The sequence below is a fragment of the Dermacentor variabilis genome, chromosome 10, assembly GCF_050947875.1.
Source record: "Dermacentor variabilis isolate Ectoservices chromosome 10, ASM5094787v1, whole genome shotgun sequence".
In the NCBI taxonomy this organism is placed as follows: Eukaryota; Metazoa; Arthropoda; class Arachnida; order Ixodida; family Ixodidae; genus Dermacentor; species Dermacentor variabilis.
In genome coordinates this window covers 61,988,750-62,007,937 of record NC_134577.1, presented here as the reverse complement: position 1 = coordinate 62,007,937, position 19,188 = coordinate 61,988,750, and the positions used below count along the sequence as shown (strand labels likewise).

The 19,188-nt window shown below is 44.3% G+C and overlaps 1 protein-coding gene across 1 annotated transcript; it reads left to right on the top strand.

The window, feature by feature from the left end:
* Positions 1-13,753: 13,753 nt before the first annotated feature.
* Positions 13,754-18,726, top strand: LOC142559270 (uncharacterized). The gene is made up of 4 exons (XM_075670892.1): positions 13,754-13,878; positions 15,742-15,812; positions 17,592-17,727; positions 18,642-18,726. Exons 1-4 carry the CDS (start codon positions 13,757-13,759, stop codon positions 18,724-18,726), a joined length of 414 nt encoding a protein of 137 aa, XP_075527007.1. The 5' UTR covers positions 13,754-13,756.
* Positions 18,727-19,188: the final 462 nt, after the last annotated feature.

Here is a 19,188-nt window from a genome sequence, read left to right as displayed (position 1 = left end):
ATCCACAAAATTGTTTGCTAGTTGTGTCCGCTCTGTTGCCTTAAGCCTTTACCAAATAACCCAACTATACGCTTCTGAAATATTATTCATGTTGACAGAGTAAGTCTTAACACCCAACGATTTCCAAAGGGTATGCCACTACTTCAAAAGTGTAACGCTCTGTGAACAAGAAAATCTGCGCCATGCTGAAACACCGGCCTTTCAAACTGAATGTTCTTTTTTGTAAGGCGATTAGCATTCCTTGCATATATGAAGCATCATTCGTTCTACCAGTATCTATGCAGCCACTTTCTCAGGCCTGACGAATGTTGCGGCTTTAACGGTGCAACTGATAAAATTGACGATACCAGACAATGAAGATTAGTCTCTTTAAGTACGCTTATGCAATCACACTAGTTCCTCCAAAGTCAAAGATGATAAAACTCAAATCTTTAGTTCCGGTAGTTAGCAATCCGCTTTTGAACTTTTCTGTGACGTTCGAAGGCGCAGAGACTCAGGCATGTGGTTTTAACAATTCCATAAACATTCTTAGCTAACTTCCTTCCACCCCTTCATGTTCTAAATAAAGGTCTATTCTACAATGCGGCGTGTCCCTGTAGTTTTATTGCTGATTGCAGTAGCGTCGATGGTCATCCTGGGGAAGTCTCTCCTTTAATTTCTTTTTCCTACTGTCGCATTTTCCTTTTGATTTCACGCGATTTCTACGCAGTTGTAGAGAACATATGCGCCTAGCTATAATCCTTGCAGCGCCATCCCTGCAGTCCCAACTTCAACGCCCTTTGACGCTTTCCGTTGCCTAGTTCAGTGGCATTGCCCCGTGAATTAACACTTCCGCATTTCTTTCCAAGCTGATCTGGTGTCTGCAATACGATTCTCAGATATGGGCATTGAGCAATCTTTTTGATAGTTGCCCTATAGTCTGTTGATTGCCTACAGAGGAACATTGGCGACGACACCCGTTTTGGTGTTCCTTATGTGCTGTTAAACATGCAGTGCTTTCAGCCGATGCTTAGGAACTTGAGCTACCGGAGTCACCAAATAGGTTTGGGATTATCAGTTTCTTAGAGGCGAGTACATCGTTAGAGTACGCACCTATCTGTCAAGAAGTTTAATAAATTAAGGGCAAACATCAAACAAAAATTGAAAATCCCTCGGTAGAAATGCCTCCTCTCACTTTGTCGTCGCCTGCGTCTGGCTATGTCTGCTGCTCGTAATAGATTAATAAGCAAGAACTTCGTGAGGCATCTAATGTGCTTGTTACTGGACATTATAGGAAATATATCGGGGCCAGCGGTTCCATGCACGAAAACCGACATGTCTTTTTCACTTTGGGCACTGTCGTGGCAATGCTCGTGGTTTGAGAGAAAACGTGATATTCTTCAGAAAAATCCATTAGTGCACAATCTTGATCGGGCTCGGCTTCCTCATCGCCACGAAGTTCTTGCATGAATTCAAGAATGTTGCAGAAACAAAAGGCACCACTTACAGACGCACAACAGTAAAGTTTCCCTACCACTAAATGTTTCTTGCCTTGCACAATGAGCATGATATATCCATTTCCCATAAATAGGCCTATAATAACTGCGAATGAACACTTTTACAATACTTTTGTCATACAGGTGTCACTGACAACGGGTGCACAAGTTACCAGCACGTAAGGTCCATCAGCAACATTGATAACACAAGACCCAGCACAAGCCTCGTTTGCATGGAGGAAGCATCAGCCAATTCTGAAGACTACGCCACGTAGGTTCACATTTAGAAAAGTCCCATTGCAAAGCAACTCAAAGACAAGAATGGCTACCCATGTAACAATATGCCTCTATTCGGTATGTTCTCCACGGGAGGGCTAGCTCTGATGGCTGAAACAGGTACTGCATAGGCAGTTTTGAGCGTTCGGCCGACGCAGCCTGCCTTGACATACTTCATGGTTGCAATAGCGCCACCGGACCCGCACAGAGTTACAAAGAGGGAACACCACAGGGCACTCTGGGCACCCCATGCAGCAACCCCGAAACTACACAAGTTCGCTAGATTTCCCATCCTGCTAACAGGCTGCAGTTGTGCGGTACACTTGCAAGTTTGTAACCTGCTTACTCACTCCTAATTATGGAATATGTGAAGATATTGAGGGGCAGATACTCATTTAAGGCTCGTAAAATGAAACAAGGTTATGTCCAAGTTTACCCAGGCAATATAGCGAAGGTACGCCGGCAATAAGCAGTCTTCGATGTTATTCTGAAGTCGACCACTATAGCATGCCTTATAATCAGATCCCTGTTTCAGTACGTAAAAACGCAGATTTTAGGTTTTATATCGTCGCGTGTTTTCACAGGGGACTGGCGATGTTTTACGAGTGCTGACGCTTGAAAGCGGTGGGATGAAGCTAGCGAGCGGGCGCGGTTAGCACACGCACTTCTTCCGTCTTGTCTTTTCTTCGCACTGTCCACACTATTGCAAGTGACATTTGAAATATTTTTACCTCCACGAAAACGTTCCAAAGGCCGAAAGAAGAAGTATTAGGTAGCACTTTGTTAAGCTAATGCCGAGCCGGAGGTATTAAGCCTGCCGTACTTGTCGATGAGAGGGAGTTCGCATTTTGCACGATACGTAATTTCGACACGAGAGACGTTAGGCGGAGTGCGCATGCGCGTCTTATACCGATAAGTCGGCAAGTTGAAGTGCCTGTGTAACCAAGTGGCAGCATCTTGTCCAACCCACATGGCCCCGCTTTGATCCCAATTAGTGCTTTCTTTCTTTCTGTCCGGTGAGAGAGCAAGAAACAAATGGTAAAAGTGAGGTCAATGTGCTTGACTCGATTTCGCCAGTGCAGGAGCAAGTTAGATGTGTCCGTTCAAATCAGATCCCTCTGTCCTCACTCTCGAAAACAGTCTACCTTTAATACCGTCGTCTTCCCTAGGCGAGTCGACTAGGGAATCTGAAGACTGCCCAGCAGCAAATCACCTTGGTCGACTCCGTGGCGGTACCACACCCATGCTCGCCTACTGTGTCATACGTTTATTCTCACAGTGGATTGTTATGTTTTGCAAGAAGGCTGATCCCTCCGATCCCATACCTTAATGCACTACCACGGGTGTAGCAAGCTTCCGCCTTCACATGTTAGAGAAGTTTATCATTCTGCACTACTTCTTTTACTCTTCTTTAAATAAAGGCGTCCTGAAAACGCGGACACGTTTTAGCTGTTGCAAAACAGTAATTTCCGGTGCCGAATGCCTCACTTGTAGGGGCACATTTCAGGAGCTATCCCTGAACACTCCTTTTGAGCGTGTTGAAGACGCACGTGCATTTTGAATGTCTAGACCAGCTTAGTTTCATGCCAGGTATTTCCGCTCACCTGCACTTGCTTTATGTAGGTTATGCAGGATGCATTATTAAAGCATGGATTTGTATTGCTTGCTACTCGAACGAAGATGGTTCTCATCTTGAAGTTTAGCAAAACCAACAATCAAATGCACCAGTGTTTAATTTGTGCAGTCTATAGACCAGAATGCAGATAAAAGATAAAATGCAGCAAGTTAGGAATTAGGTTCAATAAGTAGCTTTACCACTAACGCGCGATTTTTTTGTCAACCTGTGTGTTGGCTAACTTTGTTATTTTCCTCCTGTAAGTAGAATCGGCTATTTTGAGCTCCTTTGTACGTCTAGTTGCAGGAATGCTACTGGAACCGGAGGAAGAGAACTGCAAGAGTTGGACGGTGTCTGTGGCACTGTTCCCAGCGGAAGGAGTGCATTACACGGGTATACCATCGAACACACGGGTGACACAGCCAATATCTACAAAGCTTCTGATGAATCATCTCTGAAGCAGTCGAAGCTTGCAGAACATTGCCGCAAGCGTTCTCGCGAAAACCACAAATGCGAAATCTGTGGTAAACAGTTCCTTTGGGGTTATCTTTTAGTTCGACATTACCGTACGCACACAGACGAGAGACCGTACAAATGCGAAATATGTGATAAAATGTTTGGGCGTTCTGATAGCCTAGATGTCCATAAGCGCATCCATGCAGGCGAGAGACCCTACAAATGCGAAATATGTGATAAATCATTCGCGGACCGATGTAATCTTCGTAACCACCAGCTCACTCACTCGGACGAGAGACCCCATGTCTGCCATATATGTACTACAGCATTCAAAAGCAAAGCAAGTCTCAAGCGTCATCTCAACTTGAATTGTACATACGGACCTTTTGTTTGCGATATATGTAATCTATCCTTTCCGGACAACTTAGGTCTCAGTCATCATCGCCAAAGCATGCACGGGGATAAAACACCGTATGAATGTACGCATTGTGGACTTCGTTTCGCAGAGAAAGCAGCCGTCCATGAACATCTGTGTAAGAGTAATGAGTGCTATTTATGTGGAAATTCATTTGAAGACGAAGTTCAACTGATCACACACCTCGCCACGCATAGGTCTGAGCAGCCGTAATATTCCGACTGGTACGCAAGTTAGGTCAATCGCCCACGGCTTTCGCATAATAACACGAGAGGGAGACCGTACAGGGCAACAACGCCGACGTTCCTTCACAGGCGTGAGCAGCTGACTAAACAAACCATGTGCAGAGACCGACATCTTTTGACATTTGAAACGGCTCAGCAAAATGCTGCTTTTTAGAAATTACGAGACAAGACGTCGTCGCCGAAATTTTATCGTTCAACGTCGAAGTACACAGCAGGTCCTGGTCAGCGCTCACTGTTAGAAAAACTGTGTTGTTCGCTAGCGTAGCTTAAGGAATCTCATTTCGAGACAAAGCTTGATGAGCTACGAGTGCGTTTTTTGTGTGACTAGAAGCTTGAAATGTCCGCGCATGATTCTTGACACCTCGTTTAAATAGAGAAGTGCTTTGTGGAACCGTTATTTACAGTGTGCTAGAAAAATATTTTTTATCTACAATCCTATTGGTGTTTCTGTTGTTTGAATAGAAGAAAACACCTATCATTAGGAACCATTTAAAATAGGGCAGTTTTTTTTGTTAACTCAAAAGCAATCTCTGCCATTATTACAGGTTCTTCAGCCATGTTGCCTTCAACAGAAAATATTTATAGTGGCTTTTACGAAATTATACTGCCGCACAGTATGCGCAGGAGCATTTCTTTCCTTTAAATTTTTTTGAATGCATTGCATGTTTTGGTTCTTTTTGGCTCTTGTATGCTTACTGAAATATTTGTTCACTACCATAAATATGCTGTTGATAGTAGCGAGACTTTTAAACTCAGATGATTTGGAGCTTCCTTATATGATATGCTCTCCATGTGCAAAATCTTTAGTTATTGTTTTATTTTGGTAGAACCTTTGTCAGTTTTAAGCTGCAGTTTTTTTTCACTCGGAAGTCGCATGTTTTGACTCGGCCTGCTCTTCATTTAAAGTTGGAAAATCTTAGTCTGATTTGACAAACGCCTCCGTGCGAGCAATGACATGTCAAGTAAGATGCAGTTATGCATATTGACAAGCGTACATGTATATCTCTTTACTTTGAACCCGTTTCAACCGGTAACAAATTTTAAGTTACTGCTCAGTGCATGACGGGCCTTCATGTATCAGAACATTTTCGAAATTTCACGTCTATAATTTTTAATATTTTGTAATGAAATTGCACGCGTGACGCCAATAGAGATGTTTATTCCTAAAGGCGTGCGATCACCAGCAATGACGCTGCAATCTTCGACGAATCACGTGGGTATAGCCGACGCTGATTTGGCACAAACCACGTTTTGGATGGTCGGCCCATGTGCCCGGCACTGTCTTTCTGCCCGAGAATAACCTGTTTTGCTAGTTCTGTTACGCCAAATAAAAAGTTTATCGGGACTCAATGTTCTTGCTACTGTGTTGATTGCCGTTAGGACAACGTGATAACTCCTAGAGGTGCTTCGTTGTGACCGTATACACCCTGGAAGCCGTGAGTACACACTGCAAGCGCAATTCCCACCAGATACCAGAAATTTAACCCTCCCCCCCCCCCACGGGTACCCTATAGACGCAACACTAATTTCAAGGACATTGCTGACCAGGCCCAATTAAGAGCAAAGACTAAGCCTACATCGGGTCCCTGTGGGCGCCCTAGGTGCTCTACAGGGAAACATATTCACTCTAATACTACAGCATCTAATTACTCACACAATGTAGCTTCGAGACTCCCCTGCGCCTCAAGCAGCGTAGTCTGTCTAGAAGGTGCCAATTGTGACGTACAATACATTGGACTGGAATGTGAGACTGAGCAAACAATTCATACAAGACTCCACGGCCATCGCACAGATACAACACAATTTATATGAAGCAGTAGCCAACCAGTTGAATGAACATGGCCATACATTCGATGAATCCAGAATCTATATATTACAAACCAATTTCCGTTCAACTTCCTATAGTAAATATGCCGAATCATCCCTCACAAGTTTCAATGTCTACCATGGACATGAATAAATTCGGCACGTCGCAGCTTAGAATCGCCAAAAGCTGTAACTTACACCATAAATTCTTATCAAATGCATAAAACTCGCCATGTCACCATATAACCTCTATTATTAACGTCAATTAATTGTCCACTTCCATTTCTTCCTTGCTTCTCCCATTACAATCAATTTCACATTGTATTCAGCCCGAATTCGCAGATATCAACCATTCCATCTCTTCTCCCATGTACACCTGCCCCCTACCGATTTTTCTGCGGTGACTCTTCAATTTGTTCTTCCGTTTTTGTTGCTTTTTCAGTTTCGCTTTCCTTTCTTCTTTCCTTTATTTAATTTTTTGGTAGACTCGCCGACACATTCCAAAGTTCCAGACACCAGAATACCTTTTTCGACACGTCGACCGCACAGGGTCGTACCATTTATGTATAGCGCCGTGAGAACGCCTAAACCGAAGTAAAGCTAATCCTATGAATAACCAAGCCGGTATACCTTCGAACTGCCGCGTCCGTTGCCGCCAGAATATGTGTCGGCATCTCAACGCCTTCAAAATTACCGAACGCACTGCTGCGATATCGTGACAGATCGTGCCTGCAGTGTGCTTCCTTACGCAACAAAAACAGACATGATTGCCGCCATGAAATAACGAATAAATGAAAAGCTTTATTTAGCGAGTTTTTTCAGCGCATGCGCCCGGTGAAAGTAACTAAGGACTGTCTGAGCCATAAGCGTGTTCAAATCGCATGTTGACCCTCCCTATGCTGTATTTCTAATGCAGCATCGGGAAGCGGCTGCCAAGAAAGATGGCGCGCCACAGCCAGCACGATGTAAACGAATAGCTTCAAACGACCAACGTCTCATCTTCGCTCGATTTATTCTCAGAATTAATTCTTGTTGTATGTGGTGGGAATGCGTTTATAACGCCGCCATTTTCATTATGCAATGAATGCGCGTGTAAATCGCGCCTCTCCGACTTTTGATTCAAAGAGCGGCGAGAAAAGTGGCCTTGAATGCGCACACGGCGAGAGCACCAAGGTTTGTGTAAATGGGTTAGCGAAGATTCCATATAGAAGCCCACATGTCAAGAAAATGGCGGCTCGTTGCAACCGTCGCCATCTACGTATAGGGGGGAGTGGGGGACATATAACAGAAAGCAAAACATGAAAAATAAAAAGTGACGACACAACCGAAAATTGCAGTGACGTCAATATGTGATGCTCCTTGGAGCGAATGTTTGAATTCCTTTAGCGTCTGGTATTTCGACCGCTACGCCAGCAGTTATCTTCCTTATGAGGCTGAGGCGAGCTTCCAATTCGCCTCAGCTGAAGCGCCAGCGTATCATTTAACTATGGGAGTGGCGAATGTCTTAATGTGAACATAATTAGGCTTTTATTGGCGGCAATTGCTCCAGTCGGTTCCTTAGGAATGCGATCAAATAGGAAAGAAATTCCAACTTGACAGAGGTTTCAAAAGCAACTTCACTTTTATTCGTTTTGAATAACGCAACCATTATAATTGACCAGTCAAAGCATATTTCAATTAGTGAAAAGTACTATGGCCAGCACACAGTCCTAATGTATAGCAACGTATGCGAAATATTTTCAAAGAATTATTTGCTATTCCGTGCGACACCATTCATATCCAACAGTTATCAGACAAAACAACATTCTTTAGAAGAGATTCCACCAACTAATTTTTCTGCGCGTCGGACACTGTGTGCCTGTGTTACGGAGAGTGAAGGAACATAACGCGAAGCTTCTTCGCGGAGCGTTCCGCATTTATCGTCACAAGAAACAGCGCGTCTGATGCCGCCGCGTGAACTGTCACGATAACAGAAAGCCTCCACTCACACCTTTCGCCAATAATTTAATGTCATGCGTTAGGTCACTAAAAATTTAAAATGAAGCGCACGGCACACTTTGAACACACACGCAAGCAAATATCAGAAAAACTTGAACGAAACCGTCGCGTTCAAGTGAGCAACGCCACTCAGAACGACGTCATAGCTGCTTTGCGCAGTTATGCCAAATATTGCGCCAGAATCATGGGTTGATAGGTGTCACCAAGAAGAAAATGATAAATTGTGAAATAGAAAGAAATTACCAGTTGTGGGTTTAGTACAGCAAAAATGTTTGAAACGGAATATTTACTGGTATGATAGTACTGTGATCAAAAAATTTTGAACTTTCTTTCACATCTCTTTTCTAGTTGCAGTGTATGGCCTCCCCATCCCCCTCACCTTGTTGCACTTCACTCGTGCACCGCTAACTGATGTCTCTGGCGATCGGAATCTACATAGGTCGCGAAGCTTGGCACGCTTTTCGTTCCAAGCTTCGCGACCTATTTAGATGGACCTTGAGAGCACAGCGAAAACTGGCTCGACTGCTGATTCGGCTTTTGTCTGTTTCCTGATCCTTCATCCTGTGGCATCATATTCGCAACGCAATGATGCGCTCACGCTTGGTGCGCTGTATGACATTATTGAATAAATGTTGCGCGACACAAATCTATGAGGTTCAAAGCATGCAGCAGCTTCTCCTCTATAAGGACTTCAGTGATAGTCGCGGTGAGAATGAGACACAATTTACGAAAGTGGCGGTATCATCGGCCGGGACGCTAAACTCTTCCCAGTGCCTAATTTAGCTACGGCTATGCATGACGGATGAACGTTCGTCACCAAAGAAGCGTGGGAACTCCGAAGCAATTGCAGTTCCTTATTGCTATGCGCTGGTGAGGGCAAGATGAACTTGTGGATAACCGAAAGTACCTCGTCGGGCCTTAAGAACAATTTGCTTCATTTGAAGAGCGCCTCAGAGTCAGCAGAATGGTCCCATCTGATAATCGTAGGCTTGTTAGGGCTAATTTAACTGGTATACCTCCTACATTTTCAAGAGTCCTTACGCAAGCAACAATTTCTCCCCCGCAAGCTGGGCGCTTCACATTGACAAGAGCATAGAAAAAAAGTAATGATATCGTCACATAAACGTTCTTTTTTTGGTTTTTGGAAGTGAGCGTCCGTTCGTTTACTTGATTTGGCGGAAAGATAGCACGGGTTATCGGGGTGACTCTGTTAGCATTCAAAAATTTGCACTTTAGCGTCAAGGTATCGGCGCACTCTATCGTCTCGTTTTTCAAACATATGCAACCTCATTTTATTCTAAATCCCGTAATGCCGAAAGCGTTATTTGTTCGCGTTCATTCTGGGCTCTGAATGCGCATGCGTGGTGATTCAGCGTCCCGCAGTGGCGACTACATACCAGGCCATTAAATCACCGAAACACAAGGCATGACTGAAGAAAGGAGCAATGAATACACGCCTCTTGTGTTCAGCTTCACGGACAAAGGAACCCCGAGTGCAAGCCGTGACGTGCTTCATCTACTCTGGGCACCTACACAACGTGCGATTTGCCGCTTGTAAAATTTTAATTGAATACTGTTACTCGCAGACACGGCCCAAAAGGAAGTACTTACCAGCTATGCATTTTTTCTACCTGAAACGGGTCTCTGTTGACAGCTAACTTGAGATTTTAAATAGGCAACTTTCTTAGATATAGACGCGTCGATGCATGGGCGGTGCGAAAGTAGTGTCAAAGTCCAGCGCAAATTCAGCTGTTTAGCTCTCAAGATAAAACTTGTCACAACGGGTAGCGAATGTATTTAACGACGAACTTTTTTTCTTTTATTTATGATTACTGCGCTGCACACACCCAACTGGTTGCTAGTACTCGCTGTCCCGGGTAGAAGCCCGGATATCACCGCCGTATTTCGATGAGAGCGCACTGTAAAAAGGCTCGCGTTTTCATGCTTTTAGGTGCTCTTAAAGAAGCCCCGGTGGTGAAAATTTATGCGCAGGCCCCCTAGTGTGGCATGAGCTTTATCAGATCATGACTCTTGCACGAAAGAACGCCTTTGAATTCATTAGCTTTAAGCGCACTGCACACTTGCTTTGCCATACCGGTAAGTCTTTTCTGGACGACACGACAAAGTGCACAAAAACACTGTAATTAGCCAGGTAAAGAAACTGTTAATAAGTAGGTTATTCCCGCAAAGCACTATCTTTAGAAAGCATAAGCCCGCTGGTGGAAAAGCCACAAGTTGGTCTAAAACAATTTCTTGTGCGTTTGCCTGTGTTACATAAGGGTGACCAATGTGCATTAAAGAGAAAACTTACTCTAGCGTTTTTGCCCCTTGGAGTAGTTTGGCCGATGAAACCAGTTCCGATTTTGTTTTTTAAGGCTGCTTTTACCGCTGAAATTTTTATTACAGGGTTATAAATTGTTTTTAAACGACTAAACTTGGGCGACTGTACAGAGGGGCCCTACTGTATACGCTACCATTTACCATTTGTGAACAATTGTAGTAGCCAGTCGAGTTTTAGCTACGCTCCTGCTGAATTGTGGTTCGGATTATGTTACTGTGGCAAGCGGAGCAAGCATTTTATATAGCAAACTACATATGGAGAAATCATACCCGTTGTAAGTACTCTAACAGTTAAGCTGACAGTGTTCGTGCAAGTCAAGGTAGGTGCCGTTTCGATTATGGTGGATTACATCCCAGCACAACAAATTGCCCCGCGCTTAGTTCGTGCTATGCCAGTCAGCGCAGTGTGTCTTTAGTGAGAATGAAACAATGCAATTAACGTGTTTACGAAACAGTAGAGCAGCCTCCGGTTCTTCCATCGAGAAAGGTTCATCCGTTGCTGAAACTTGCATGAACGGAACGTGGTACAATTAAATTTCCTTTCGTAACACTCTGTCACCTGCCATTGCCTCATAAAAAACTTCTTCAACATTCACTTCTGGTCAGCCTTGGTGGAGAGCAACTGCCTTCGAGGGATTGCGTTGCGGAGGAGAAGCGCGAATGCCACGAAGAGCTCGCCGTACATGTGACTGTGCTTTGCGGAGGTCCAACTAGCTACAGAATGATTTCGATTGTTCCTTTTCTAAGTTGTAGATGTGACGATGTATTTTCTTCTGCGTGATAGATAGATGACAGAATAGCTGGTTGGGAGCTGGGATAATAGTGTTATTGTAGATGATTCGCAGCCTAAAAAATTTTCTACCCCTGAAATTTGTCTACGTCGCTCCTTCAAAGGCAACCAGCTCCTAAGGCCTGTATCTCCCAAATGCCAAGGACGTTTTCACATTTAATCCCACAAAGGGAATCGCAATGACGGAGTTCTCGTTTCTGAAATGCAACGCGTGAACAAAGTGAGACTTAAGACCGCGTACAGTGAGGTTAACCAGTGCGTAGCTGCGCCCGAAGCAAAAGGTGGGTTGTCGCTGCTTTCCTCGGATATCCAATTTCTTAGTGCGCACTCTACAGACATTGAACACGACACGTTCTCAACAAAGTAGATCTATTGACGATTTCCGAAACGTGGCTTGATGAGCAAGTTACAATCCGACAGTTTCAATATACAGCATGATGTGGTCTATGCAGGACAGACATGATAAGCAACACAAAATGCTACCGAAATTCTGAGAATATTCTACTAATGCGCAAGCATTTTTACACATCGCGAAACCGATAGATAGGCAGACACGCATAAGCTACGAAAACCAAGTAAAGAAATGCAAACTAAGAGTGGAACCAAAGAACGGTTACGCGTTACTGGACAGTTCTCCTAATTTCAGCAGCAGTCCATATTCCATATGGAAAATTCCATATTTCATGAAAGTGCGTGCAACAGAATTTTTTCGAATTGGCGATGCAGGTAGCAGGGCATTTCTTTTAGATCAGCGCTGCCTGTAGCGAGTGCGAAAGAAATTTTACGACAGTGACGCCATCACTGGAAAGAACTCCGAATGGGCCGCAGGGTACCGGACCTGGCATCTGCTCGTCGTTCGCATCTTATGACACGCCTGAACAAAGAATCGCTACGCCCACATGTCAGGCGTCCAGTAGCAGCGATAGAACGCCAACCACAAGCCACGTAGGCTTCTCGGCTACAGCCTCGCGCGAAGCAACTTCCACTATTTCGAAAAAGAATATAAGTACTTAGTCTAGAGGCCATCGTTGTTAATTCAACGGTCTGATTGCACTCAAGCTGTCAATGGTGACCACGTGTTCACGGAGTCAACAGGCAAAAGAAGAAAATCACGGTGTCAAACGCGCCCGCCGGCCACGCAAGTAGGGTGTAACAAGAGCTCGTTGACACAAACATCGAGAACGCACGATCCCCCTACACTCGACCGCAGCGCCCCCTCACAGACCGGGGACAAACTTCGTCGGCGTTAAGAGTTAGAGTTCTTGAAATGAAATCGTTTACATTATACATATATATTACCGAATTGTCTCACGTGCACTAATTTTCCCCTGGAATCCTTAGCCCTTAGAGAAGGAAAAGTGGAACATTACGATTTCTTTTGCATATGGTACTGAGGATGAAGCGAAAGCCTGTGCGCTAGTAATTCCTTAAATTACTTTAACATTCTCATTCCAATGCGTTGTTACTTTATGTTATAGCTGGCTATCTCTTAACTCGTTTTTCGTTTCTGCTCTTTTTTGGTAGCCTAGGCATCTCCACTGTTCAAGCGGGGTTAAAGGCACGCTCGAACGGCCGTGGCAAGTCTATGAATACCATTGGGAGACACATGCTGGTTCGCTGAATGATTTTTTAGCGCTGTATTCGACGAAGGTAGCTACATAGGATTTTATATATTCATTTAGCGCAGAATGAGAGGGACACGTAAACGCAAATTACGCAAACAGACAGCACTAACTTACAACGAGAGATGCATTTCCAGTTGACGCAGACGTACTCATGCTCCTCAAAACGTCATAAGACACGTACGTGTGCGTTGCTCGCCAGGCATGAATAAAACCGGGAAACCACACGCGCACACGTTTGTGGCCGCATTGCTTATGTAGAAGGGTGTCCGTTCAACGCGAAAAAAGGTGATCGAACTCCTTTTTTATTGATAAAGAAATATTGCCGCATGCGCTTGAATTTTGATGCCATAACGCCGAACGGTCAAACTTTTGACCCATGAGGAATATAAGGCTTGCCCTTAAAAAAGACATTTCATGTCAACGGTTTTTAACTGGGAGAGCGGGTTAAACTGTTATCATCATATGATGGAAAGGCAGCGCGAGTTATTAGAATGCCTCTTCTACCGTTAAAATATGAGTATCTTATCGTCGAGGTAGTGGCGCCACTCTATCGCTTCTTTCTTTCACAAGAGGTCTGTGGCTGCCTTCTAGTTTCCAAGGTGCCAAACGTTTCATTTGTTCCATTTCCTCATCGGCACTGACTGCGCATGCGCTATGATTCCGCGTGCTTCTGTCACAAAACAGACGCTAGTGCTCCAGAGGCGCCCAAACAGCCATGGCTGAAGAAAGTAACAGTGGAAACACGCCTCCTGCGTTTACCTTCGGCGAAGAAGCAACGCCGAGCACAAGCCAGGAATTCTTCGAGGGCGCTTCGTGCAAGTCCGACCGTTGCACTATGTGAGTCTTGCCGCTTGTAAAAATTCTCGCTAAATATTGGCCCCCGTTGTTATGACCAGGAACACAGGCGTTGATAGCTATAGATTTTTTCTTACTTCAAAGCAGGCCTTTGACAGACAACTTCAGACTGCGTTCTACGTGGGCGGCATAATTCTTAGCTTTCTTTTTTTGCGCGTAGATGCACGGTGATGCGAAAATATTTTCATGGAAAGCACAGCTGCGGCTGTTTGTCGTTAAGGTGCAAAGTAATGTGTTTGGTCACCGCATCGCACACCCCAGTGGCTACGGCATTGCCCTGCCGAGTTCGAGGTTTCCCCTGATGTTTCTGGAGCAACGGCCTATCATCGCTGATGGTGAAATGCAAAAACACACACGGGTCTACGTGCCTGTTATAGAAAACCCGGCGATGAAGCAACATTTGGTACGTGTCAGGATTTTCGAATGCTGCTCGCCGCGACCTTTCAAACGCGCATTTTTCTAATGGTACCCTTTCAACTAAACAAACGTCCTTCACGTGGACTCGGGGAGCTAGCGAAACCTAAGAAAATCAGGTACGTCCGATGTACCTTTAGAAACAGCCATCCCCACACGGCACGCCAGTGCCCACTGCTTCACCAGATTTACCGCGCCGGCAGCTAGCGTCGGCGCTTAAACAAACTCGTGCATGGGCATGGCCAGCACGCGACCTCATTCCGCATTGCCGGCACTTTTTTTGCTGCCATGGTAAATGAGTCGCCAATTAGAATGATTTGCAGTATACAACTGCAGATGTCCGTCCCGTCATTTACGTTTCTTTTCTGAGGCTTATGTCTGCAATTGCGCCTTGTTCATGCCCCTGTAACTCGAATAAATTTTTTGGGAAAGTGAGCTGCACATGTCATACCTGACTGAGTGAGTGAGGGAATAAACTTTTATTGGGTGCAGGAAAACGCGATTAAACGCGCACCCGGCAAATCCCACGACAGGACTCACAAATCTAGTCTGCCGGCCGGATCGCGGGCGCGCTGGACAGCCAGGATGTGGTCCTCAAAGACGGGACTTCGCAGGAGCGCGTCATACGTGTTATACCTGAAGCAAGCTGGCAACAACACATTTTCGTCACATATGCTTGACTTAAACTTATGAGTCCTTCTCTTCTAATGTGTTGAAGATGAGTCTTCCCTAAGAGGCAACTGTCGGTTAACTATTATCCTGTGGAAGCCATGTTCCTCGCAATTTTAATTATTTTTACGATATATTCCTCATGGCACGGATCCATGATTCGTCGTTCATTTAAATTCCCGTGAAAATCCTAATACCACCAGGGCGATTGCTAATTCAATCCGGCGTGAAAGGAGCATCTCTTTTTATTACACCTCTGTTCAGAAACAAAGCATGCAAGAAGTTCACGCAGCCTCCTTTTTTGAGCCTCACCCTATTTATAGAACAATTTGATAAAAAGATTTCCGGTGCGCCTATGCGGAAATTATCATTGCAATTCTCCTCCGCGAGTCGACGCCACGACAGTTAGAAAACTGAACACATATATCCAACTAAATAGCTCTAATCACAAACGCCGTAAGTGAACAAAAGCTCAAGTTCTACACTAAAGTAAACTAAACTTGACTTCCATGTTTGTGAAAGTCAAGGAGGCGTTTCCGCTACGGTCGATGGGCGTTCCCCACTCTACGTATTACATAGGGTTCCGCTTGTGCCAGCCAGCAGGTGAAGATTTGGGTAAAATAAAACATTGCACGTATCACGTTCATTAACAAATTAGCAGTTTGCTTGTTCCAAATTGTGCTTTTACAAAAGTTTCATCAGATATTTCCCGCGTTACTTGGAAGCAATGAGTCCGATACCAATAGTTATGTCCAATTCTAGGATTTGTGACGACTTCTTCGAAGACCTGTGGAACGCGTTCAACAGCCTCAGCTATTCCAAGGACGTTACGGGTACGTACGGCATGGCCTTCGACCATCGATGCCTCTTGCGAAGACGCTTAACAACCCTCAACGGAAAGAACATTTACATAGGCCACGACAGCGGTGCATTTACTGCAGAAGAGGACACACTTTACGAGCGTCAGCGTGTCGGTTTTCGTATGAACAGCCCCAATGCGAATTAAGAGGATAGCTGAGAGGAAAGTTGGTGCGTGAAAACCATATAGCGTGATAGCCATACTTGGTCGACACAACTGACAAGGACATAGTTTACAAATTTGTAGCTCTGTTCCTGCGAAAAAAATACAGATATCACAGCCCCGGAATACTGCACGTGCTTGAGCACTCAGGCGGCCAATGTTAATTCATGAATTACCAACTTACAAAAATTTTAAATGTTTACGAGCGTTTTGAAAAAGTCCTACCCGCAACATTGTATCATATATTGAGAGCGCCCCATATTATATCGTTCGGACTACTTTAGATATATTATTAGCTGTTTCCAAAACTGTGTTATCCTTTTTATTGCTCCATTAGATTTGAAAGTTTGATATTGTTCATATCTTAGAAATTCCTGCATAGTGAAAATTTTTTATAGAAAACATTCACAGCCAAAGCAAAACATTGTTTGCTCCAGTCACTCCATTTAAACTTTTTTATAAGTGCAACAGACCTCAGAAAATTTAGAGCAATAGTTAGCGCGTATTTCTCATGTATTTAGACAGAATACCCCGAGCTAAACTTTAGTTTTCTGCTCTACTAAGGAGCTTTCCTATAGCAAAAACGCGGCCTTTATTGTTAAGGGAAACTAACTTCGGTGCAAAACGTAGCTTACGGAATTTTGCATATTTTTCATCGGCACCTTAGTAAAGCCAGAAATATGCTTATTGCTGGAAATGTAAAGCCAAGATATGACTCCTATTACAGACACGACACAATCTGCAGGACGCTTTAGCTTCGCCTTTAAGAGTGCAACGCGATACCATTCAAAGATACCTGACCGCTTCTGGCGCTTCCCGCTAACTGCAGCTTATGTAAGATTAACGTTTACCAGGAAACGCTGGCGGCAAGCGCTCTGCACTAAAGCGAGCTTTCTGGTAGAAACGTAGCTTATTACGTGGGCCGGGGATTCTCAGTTGCGAGCGCCATCTGGATGCTTTTGCACAGAAAAGGGCACGCCGCTCTACGAGTGGCAGAAGCACTAGAAAATGGGTTTGTGTTTGAGTTCCCGCGCTAAGGATGTTTTCTCGCATATTGAAATTACAATCTGATGCTATCATGTCTGTAGGTTGTGTTAAGCCGTGCTTTCCTATGTTTCTGACACATTTACTTCAATTCATTTATTTCAGTAACGAATTCGCGCTACACGGAAGGCCTGCGTGGTTCGGTATGCCTGCTTCGGAATTATTTTTTGCTCACAAGAGGGTCAACGCCAGCGGCGGACGCAGACACCGGATCATCTACGACACGAGGCTCGTAGAGCTATCGAGTTAAAAATGCGCAATCTCTTCTTTAGCATGGAGCAATGTTGTGTTCTATTCTGGTGTACCAAATACAGCACATATCTTGGGGGAAATTCTACATTGCATAAATTCCGTCACACGCGTCTCTTTCGTCGTGTATTGAAGGCATATTTCCAAAAAGAGCACCGCATACGGAAGCACTGAAGTCAGGTTACCCTATCACTAAACCTCAACTAAATCTGTGGTATTTTTTTTTCAGCACGAAATATTTACGCTCGTTGAATGACCCTTGCGCACAGGGACGAGCTAACACTTGTTATTCTCTCAGGCCATACACATGTCACTGAAAGCGGAATCGCGAGTTCCCCACCTATGATGTCCAGCAGCAGCATCAATCGCGGACAGCCCAGTACAAGCCGCGCTGACATGGAGGAAACATCCGCCATTCTGGAAAACATGGCTAGGTGAGCGCACGTTTAAAAAAATTTCCTTGCACTAAGCAAATCACAGACGGTGCGTAATGCTGCCCGTGATACAACTATGCCTCCACTGTCGAGTTTTTGCTTGATTAGCATATTGATTAGCATATTTTTCATGCCGTTCTCCCAATAAACTTTATTCTTCTAAGAATTCTGAGATCATCTCCGGCGAGTGACATAGAAGCAAACTTTGCATCGCTTGAAAACAAATATTATTGAACACCATTCTAGTTTATCATGATTTCATTTGACTCTTAATTTTTTTGCTAAGTGTTCCAATTCTTACTTGGCTAAGAGAGAGAAATCTGCATGTATTCTTCAGAGCAAGTCATTTGAGCCCATAACTTCAAATAATTCAAATACGACCTCAGTCATCATTGTAATCTGCGTGGAAACGCCACATTCACCACGGCGCTGCCGAGTGACATCAGGCGGGTACGAATGACAATTTTTCAAATATTAGCGCAGGTTTGCGTAATAATTGCAGAAACTATCTGCGCAGTGTCGTTGTTATACTTCAACCTGATTTATTGATGCAAAGAATATGTTCAATGCATCAACATTTTATTCCGAAATTATTGTTAGGATTCTGTCAACGTGGCAGGGGAGCAAACTACATAGCACCCGTTGTAAGTACACCAACAGTTAAACTGACAGTGTTCGTGCAAGCGAAGGTGCCGTTTCAAGTATGGTGGATGAGTGCTGTGCACAGTATAGGGCCCCGACTGTGCCGTTCGTCCTATGCCAGCCAGCATAGTCAGTCTTTGATGAGAACGAACTATTGCAAGTAGCCCGATTACAAAACAAGACTTTACTTCTAGTGAACATTGGTTTGATAAAACATAAAATGAATAATTTTTGTAACAGCTAGTAATTCTCTAATACCTTAATAATTGCAGCATTCCTGATGACGCCTGGAAGTACCAGTGGAACACACAGCCCACGCCGATAACCGACGGCACTTACAACGTCGACGGTACGTAGGCGATGGTCATTTGCCACCGGTGGAACTTGCGAAGGCAGTTCACAACAAACACAGGAGATAGCCCCTACGGTTACCAGGAAACGGTACATTTATTGGGTATAAGGATGCACTTTATCAGCACCGTCAAGATGGTTTCCGCATGAGCCAGATTATAAGTGTCCTTATTGATAAATTTGCGTTTATCTGAATATATGGAAATTTATACATACCTTACGCAGTAGAAGCTTTTGAATGAATTGTTTCTTGTATCGGTTGTCAGGTAAAGGACGCTCCTAGACGATAAGGGCAGTTATAGTTATAGCAGTTATAGTTATAGCAGTTATAGCCGATGCTGTGCATTTCACGCAGCGAATAATTCACTCGCAAATGGAATCATCGCTTGACCATTGCTCTACAATTTTGTTCGCCAAGCAGACTCGCAGTCGGTTCGTCCTTGTAACATCGTGATAACGTTTCCCTCA

Excerpts from the sequence above, each read along its gene's own strand:
- LOC142559270 (XM_075670892.1), top strand. The coding sequence starts at position 13,757 with ATGGCTGAAGAAAGTAACAGTGGAAACACGCCTCCTGCGTTTACCTTC. Across the intron at positions 13,879-15,741 it reads AAGTCCGACCGTTGCACTAT|GATTTGTGACGACTTCTTCG; the intron begins GTGAGTCTTGCC and ends GTCCAATTCTAG. Across the intron at positions 17,728-18,641 it reads ATTCTGGAAAACATGGCTAG|CATTCCTGATGACGCCTGGA; the intron begins GTGAGCGCACGT and ends TAATAATTGCAG.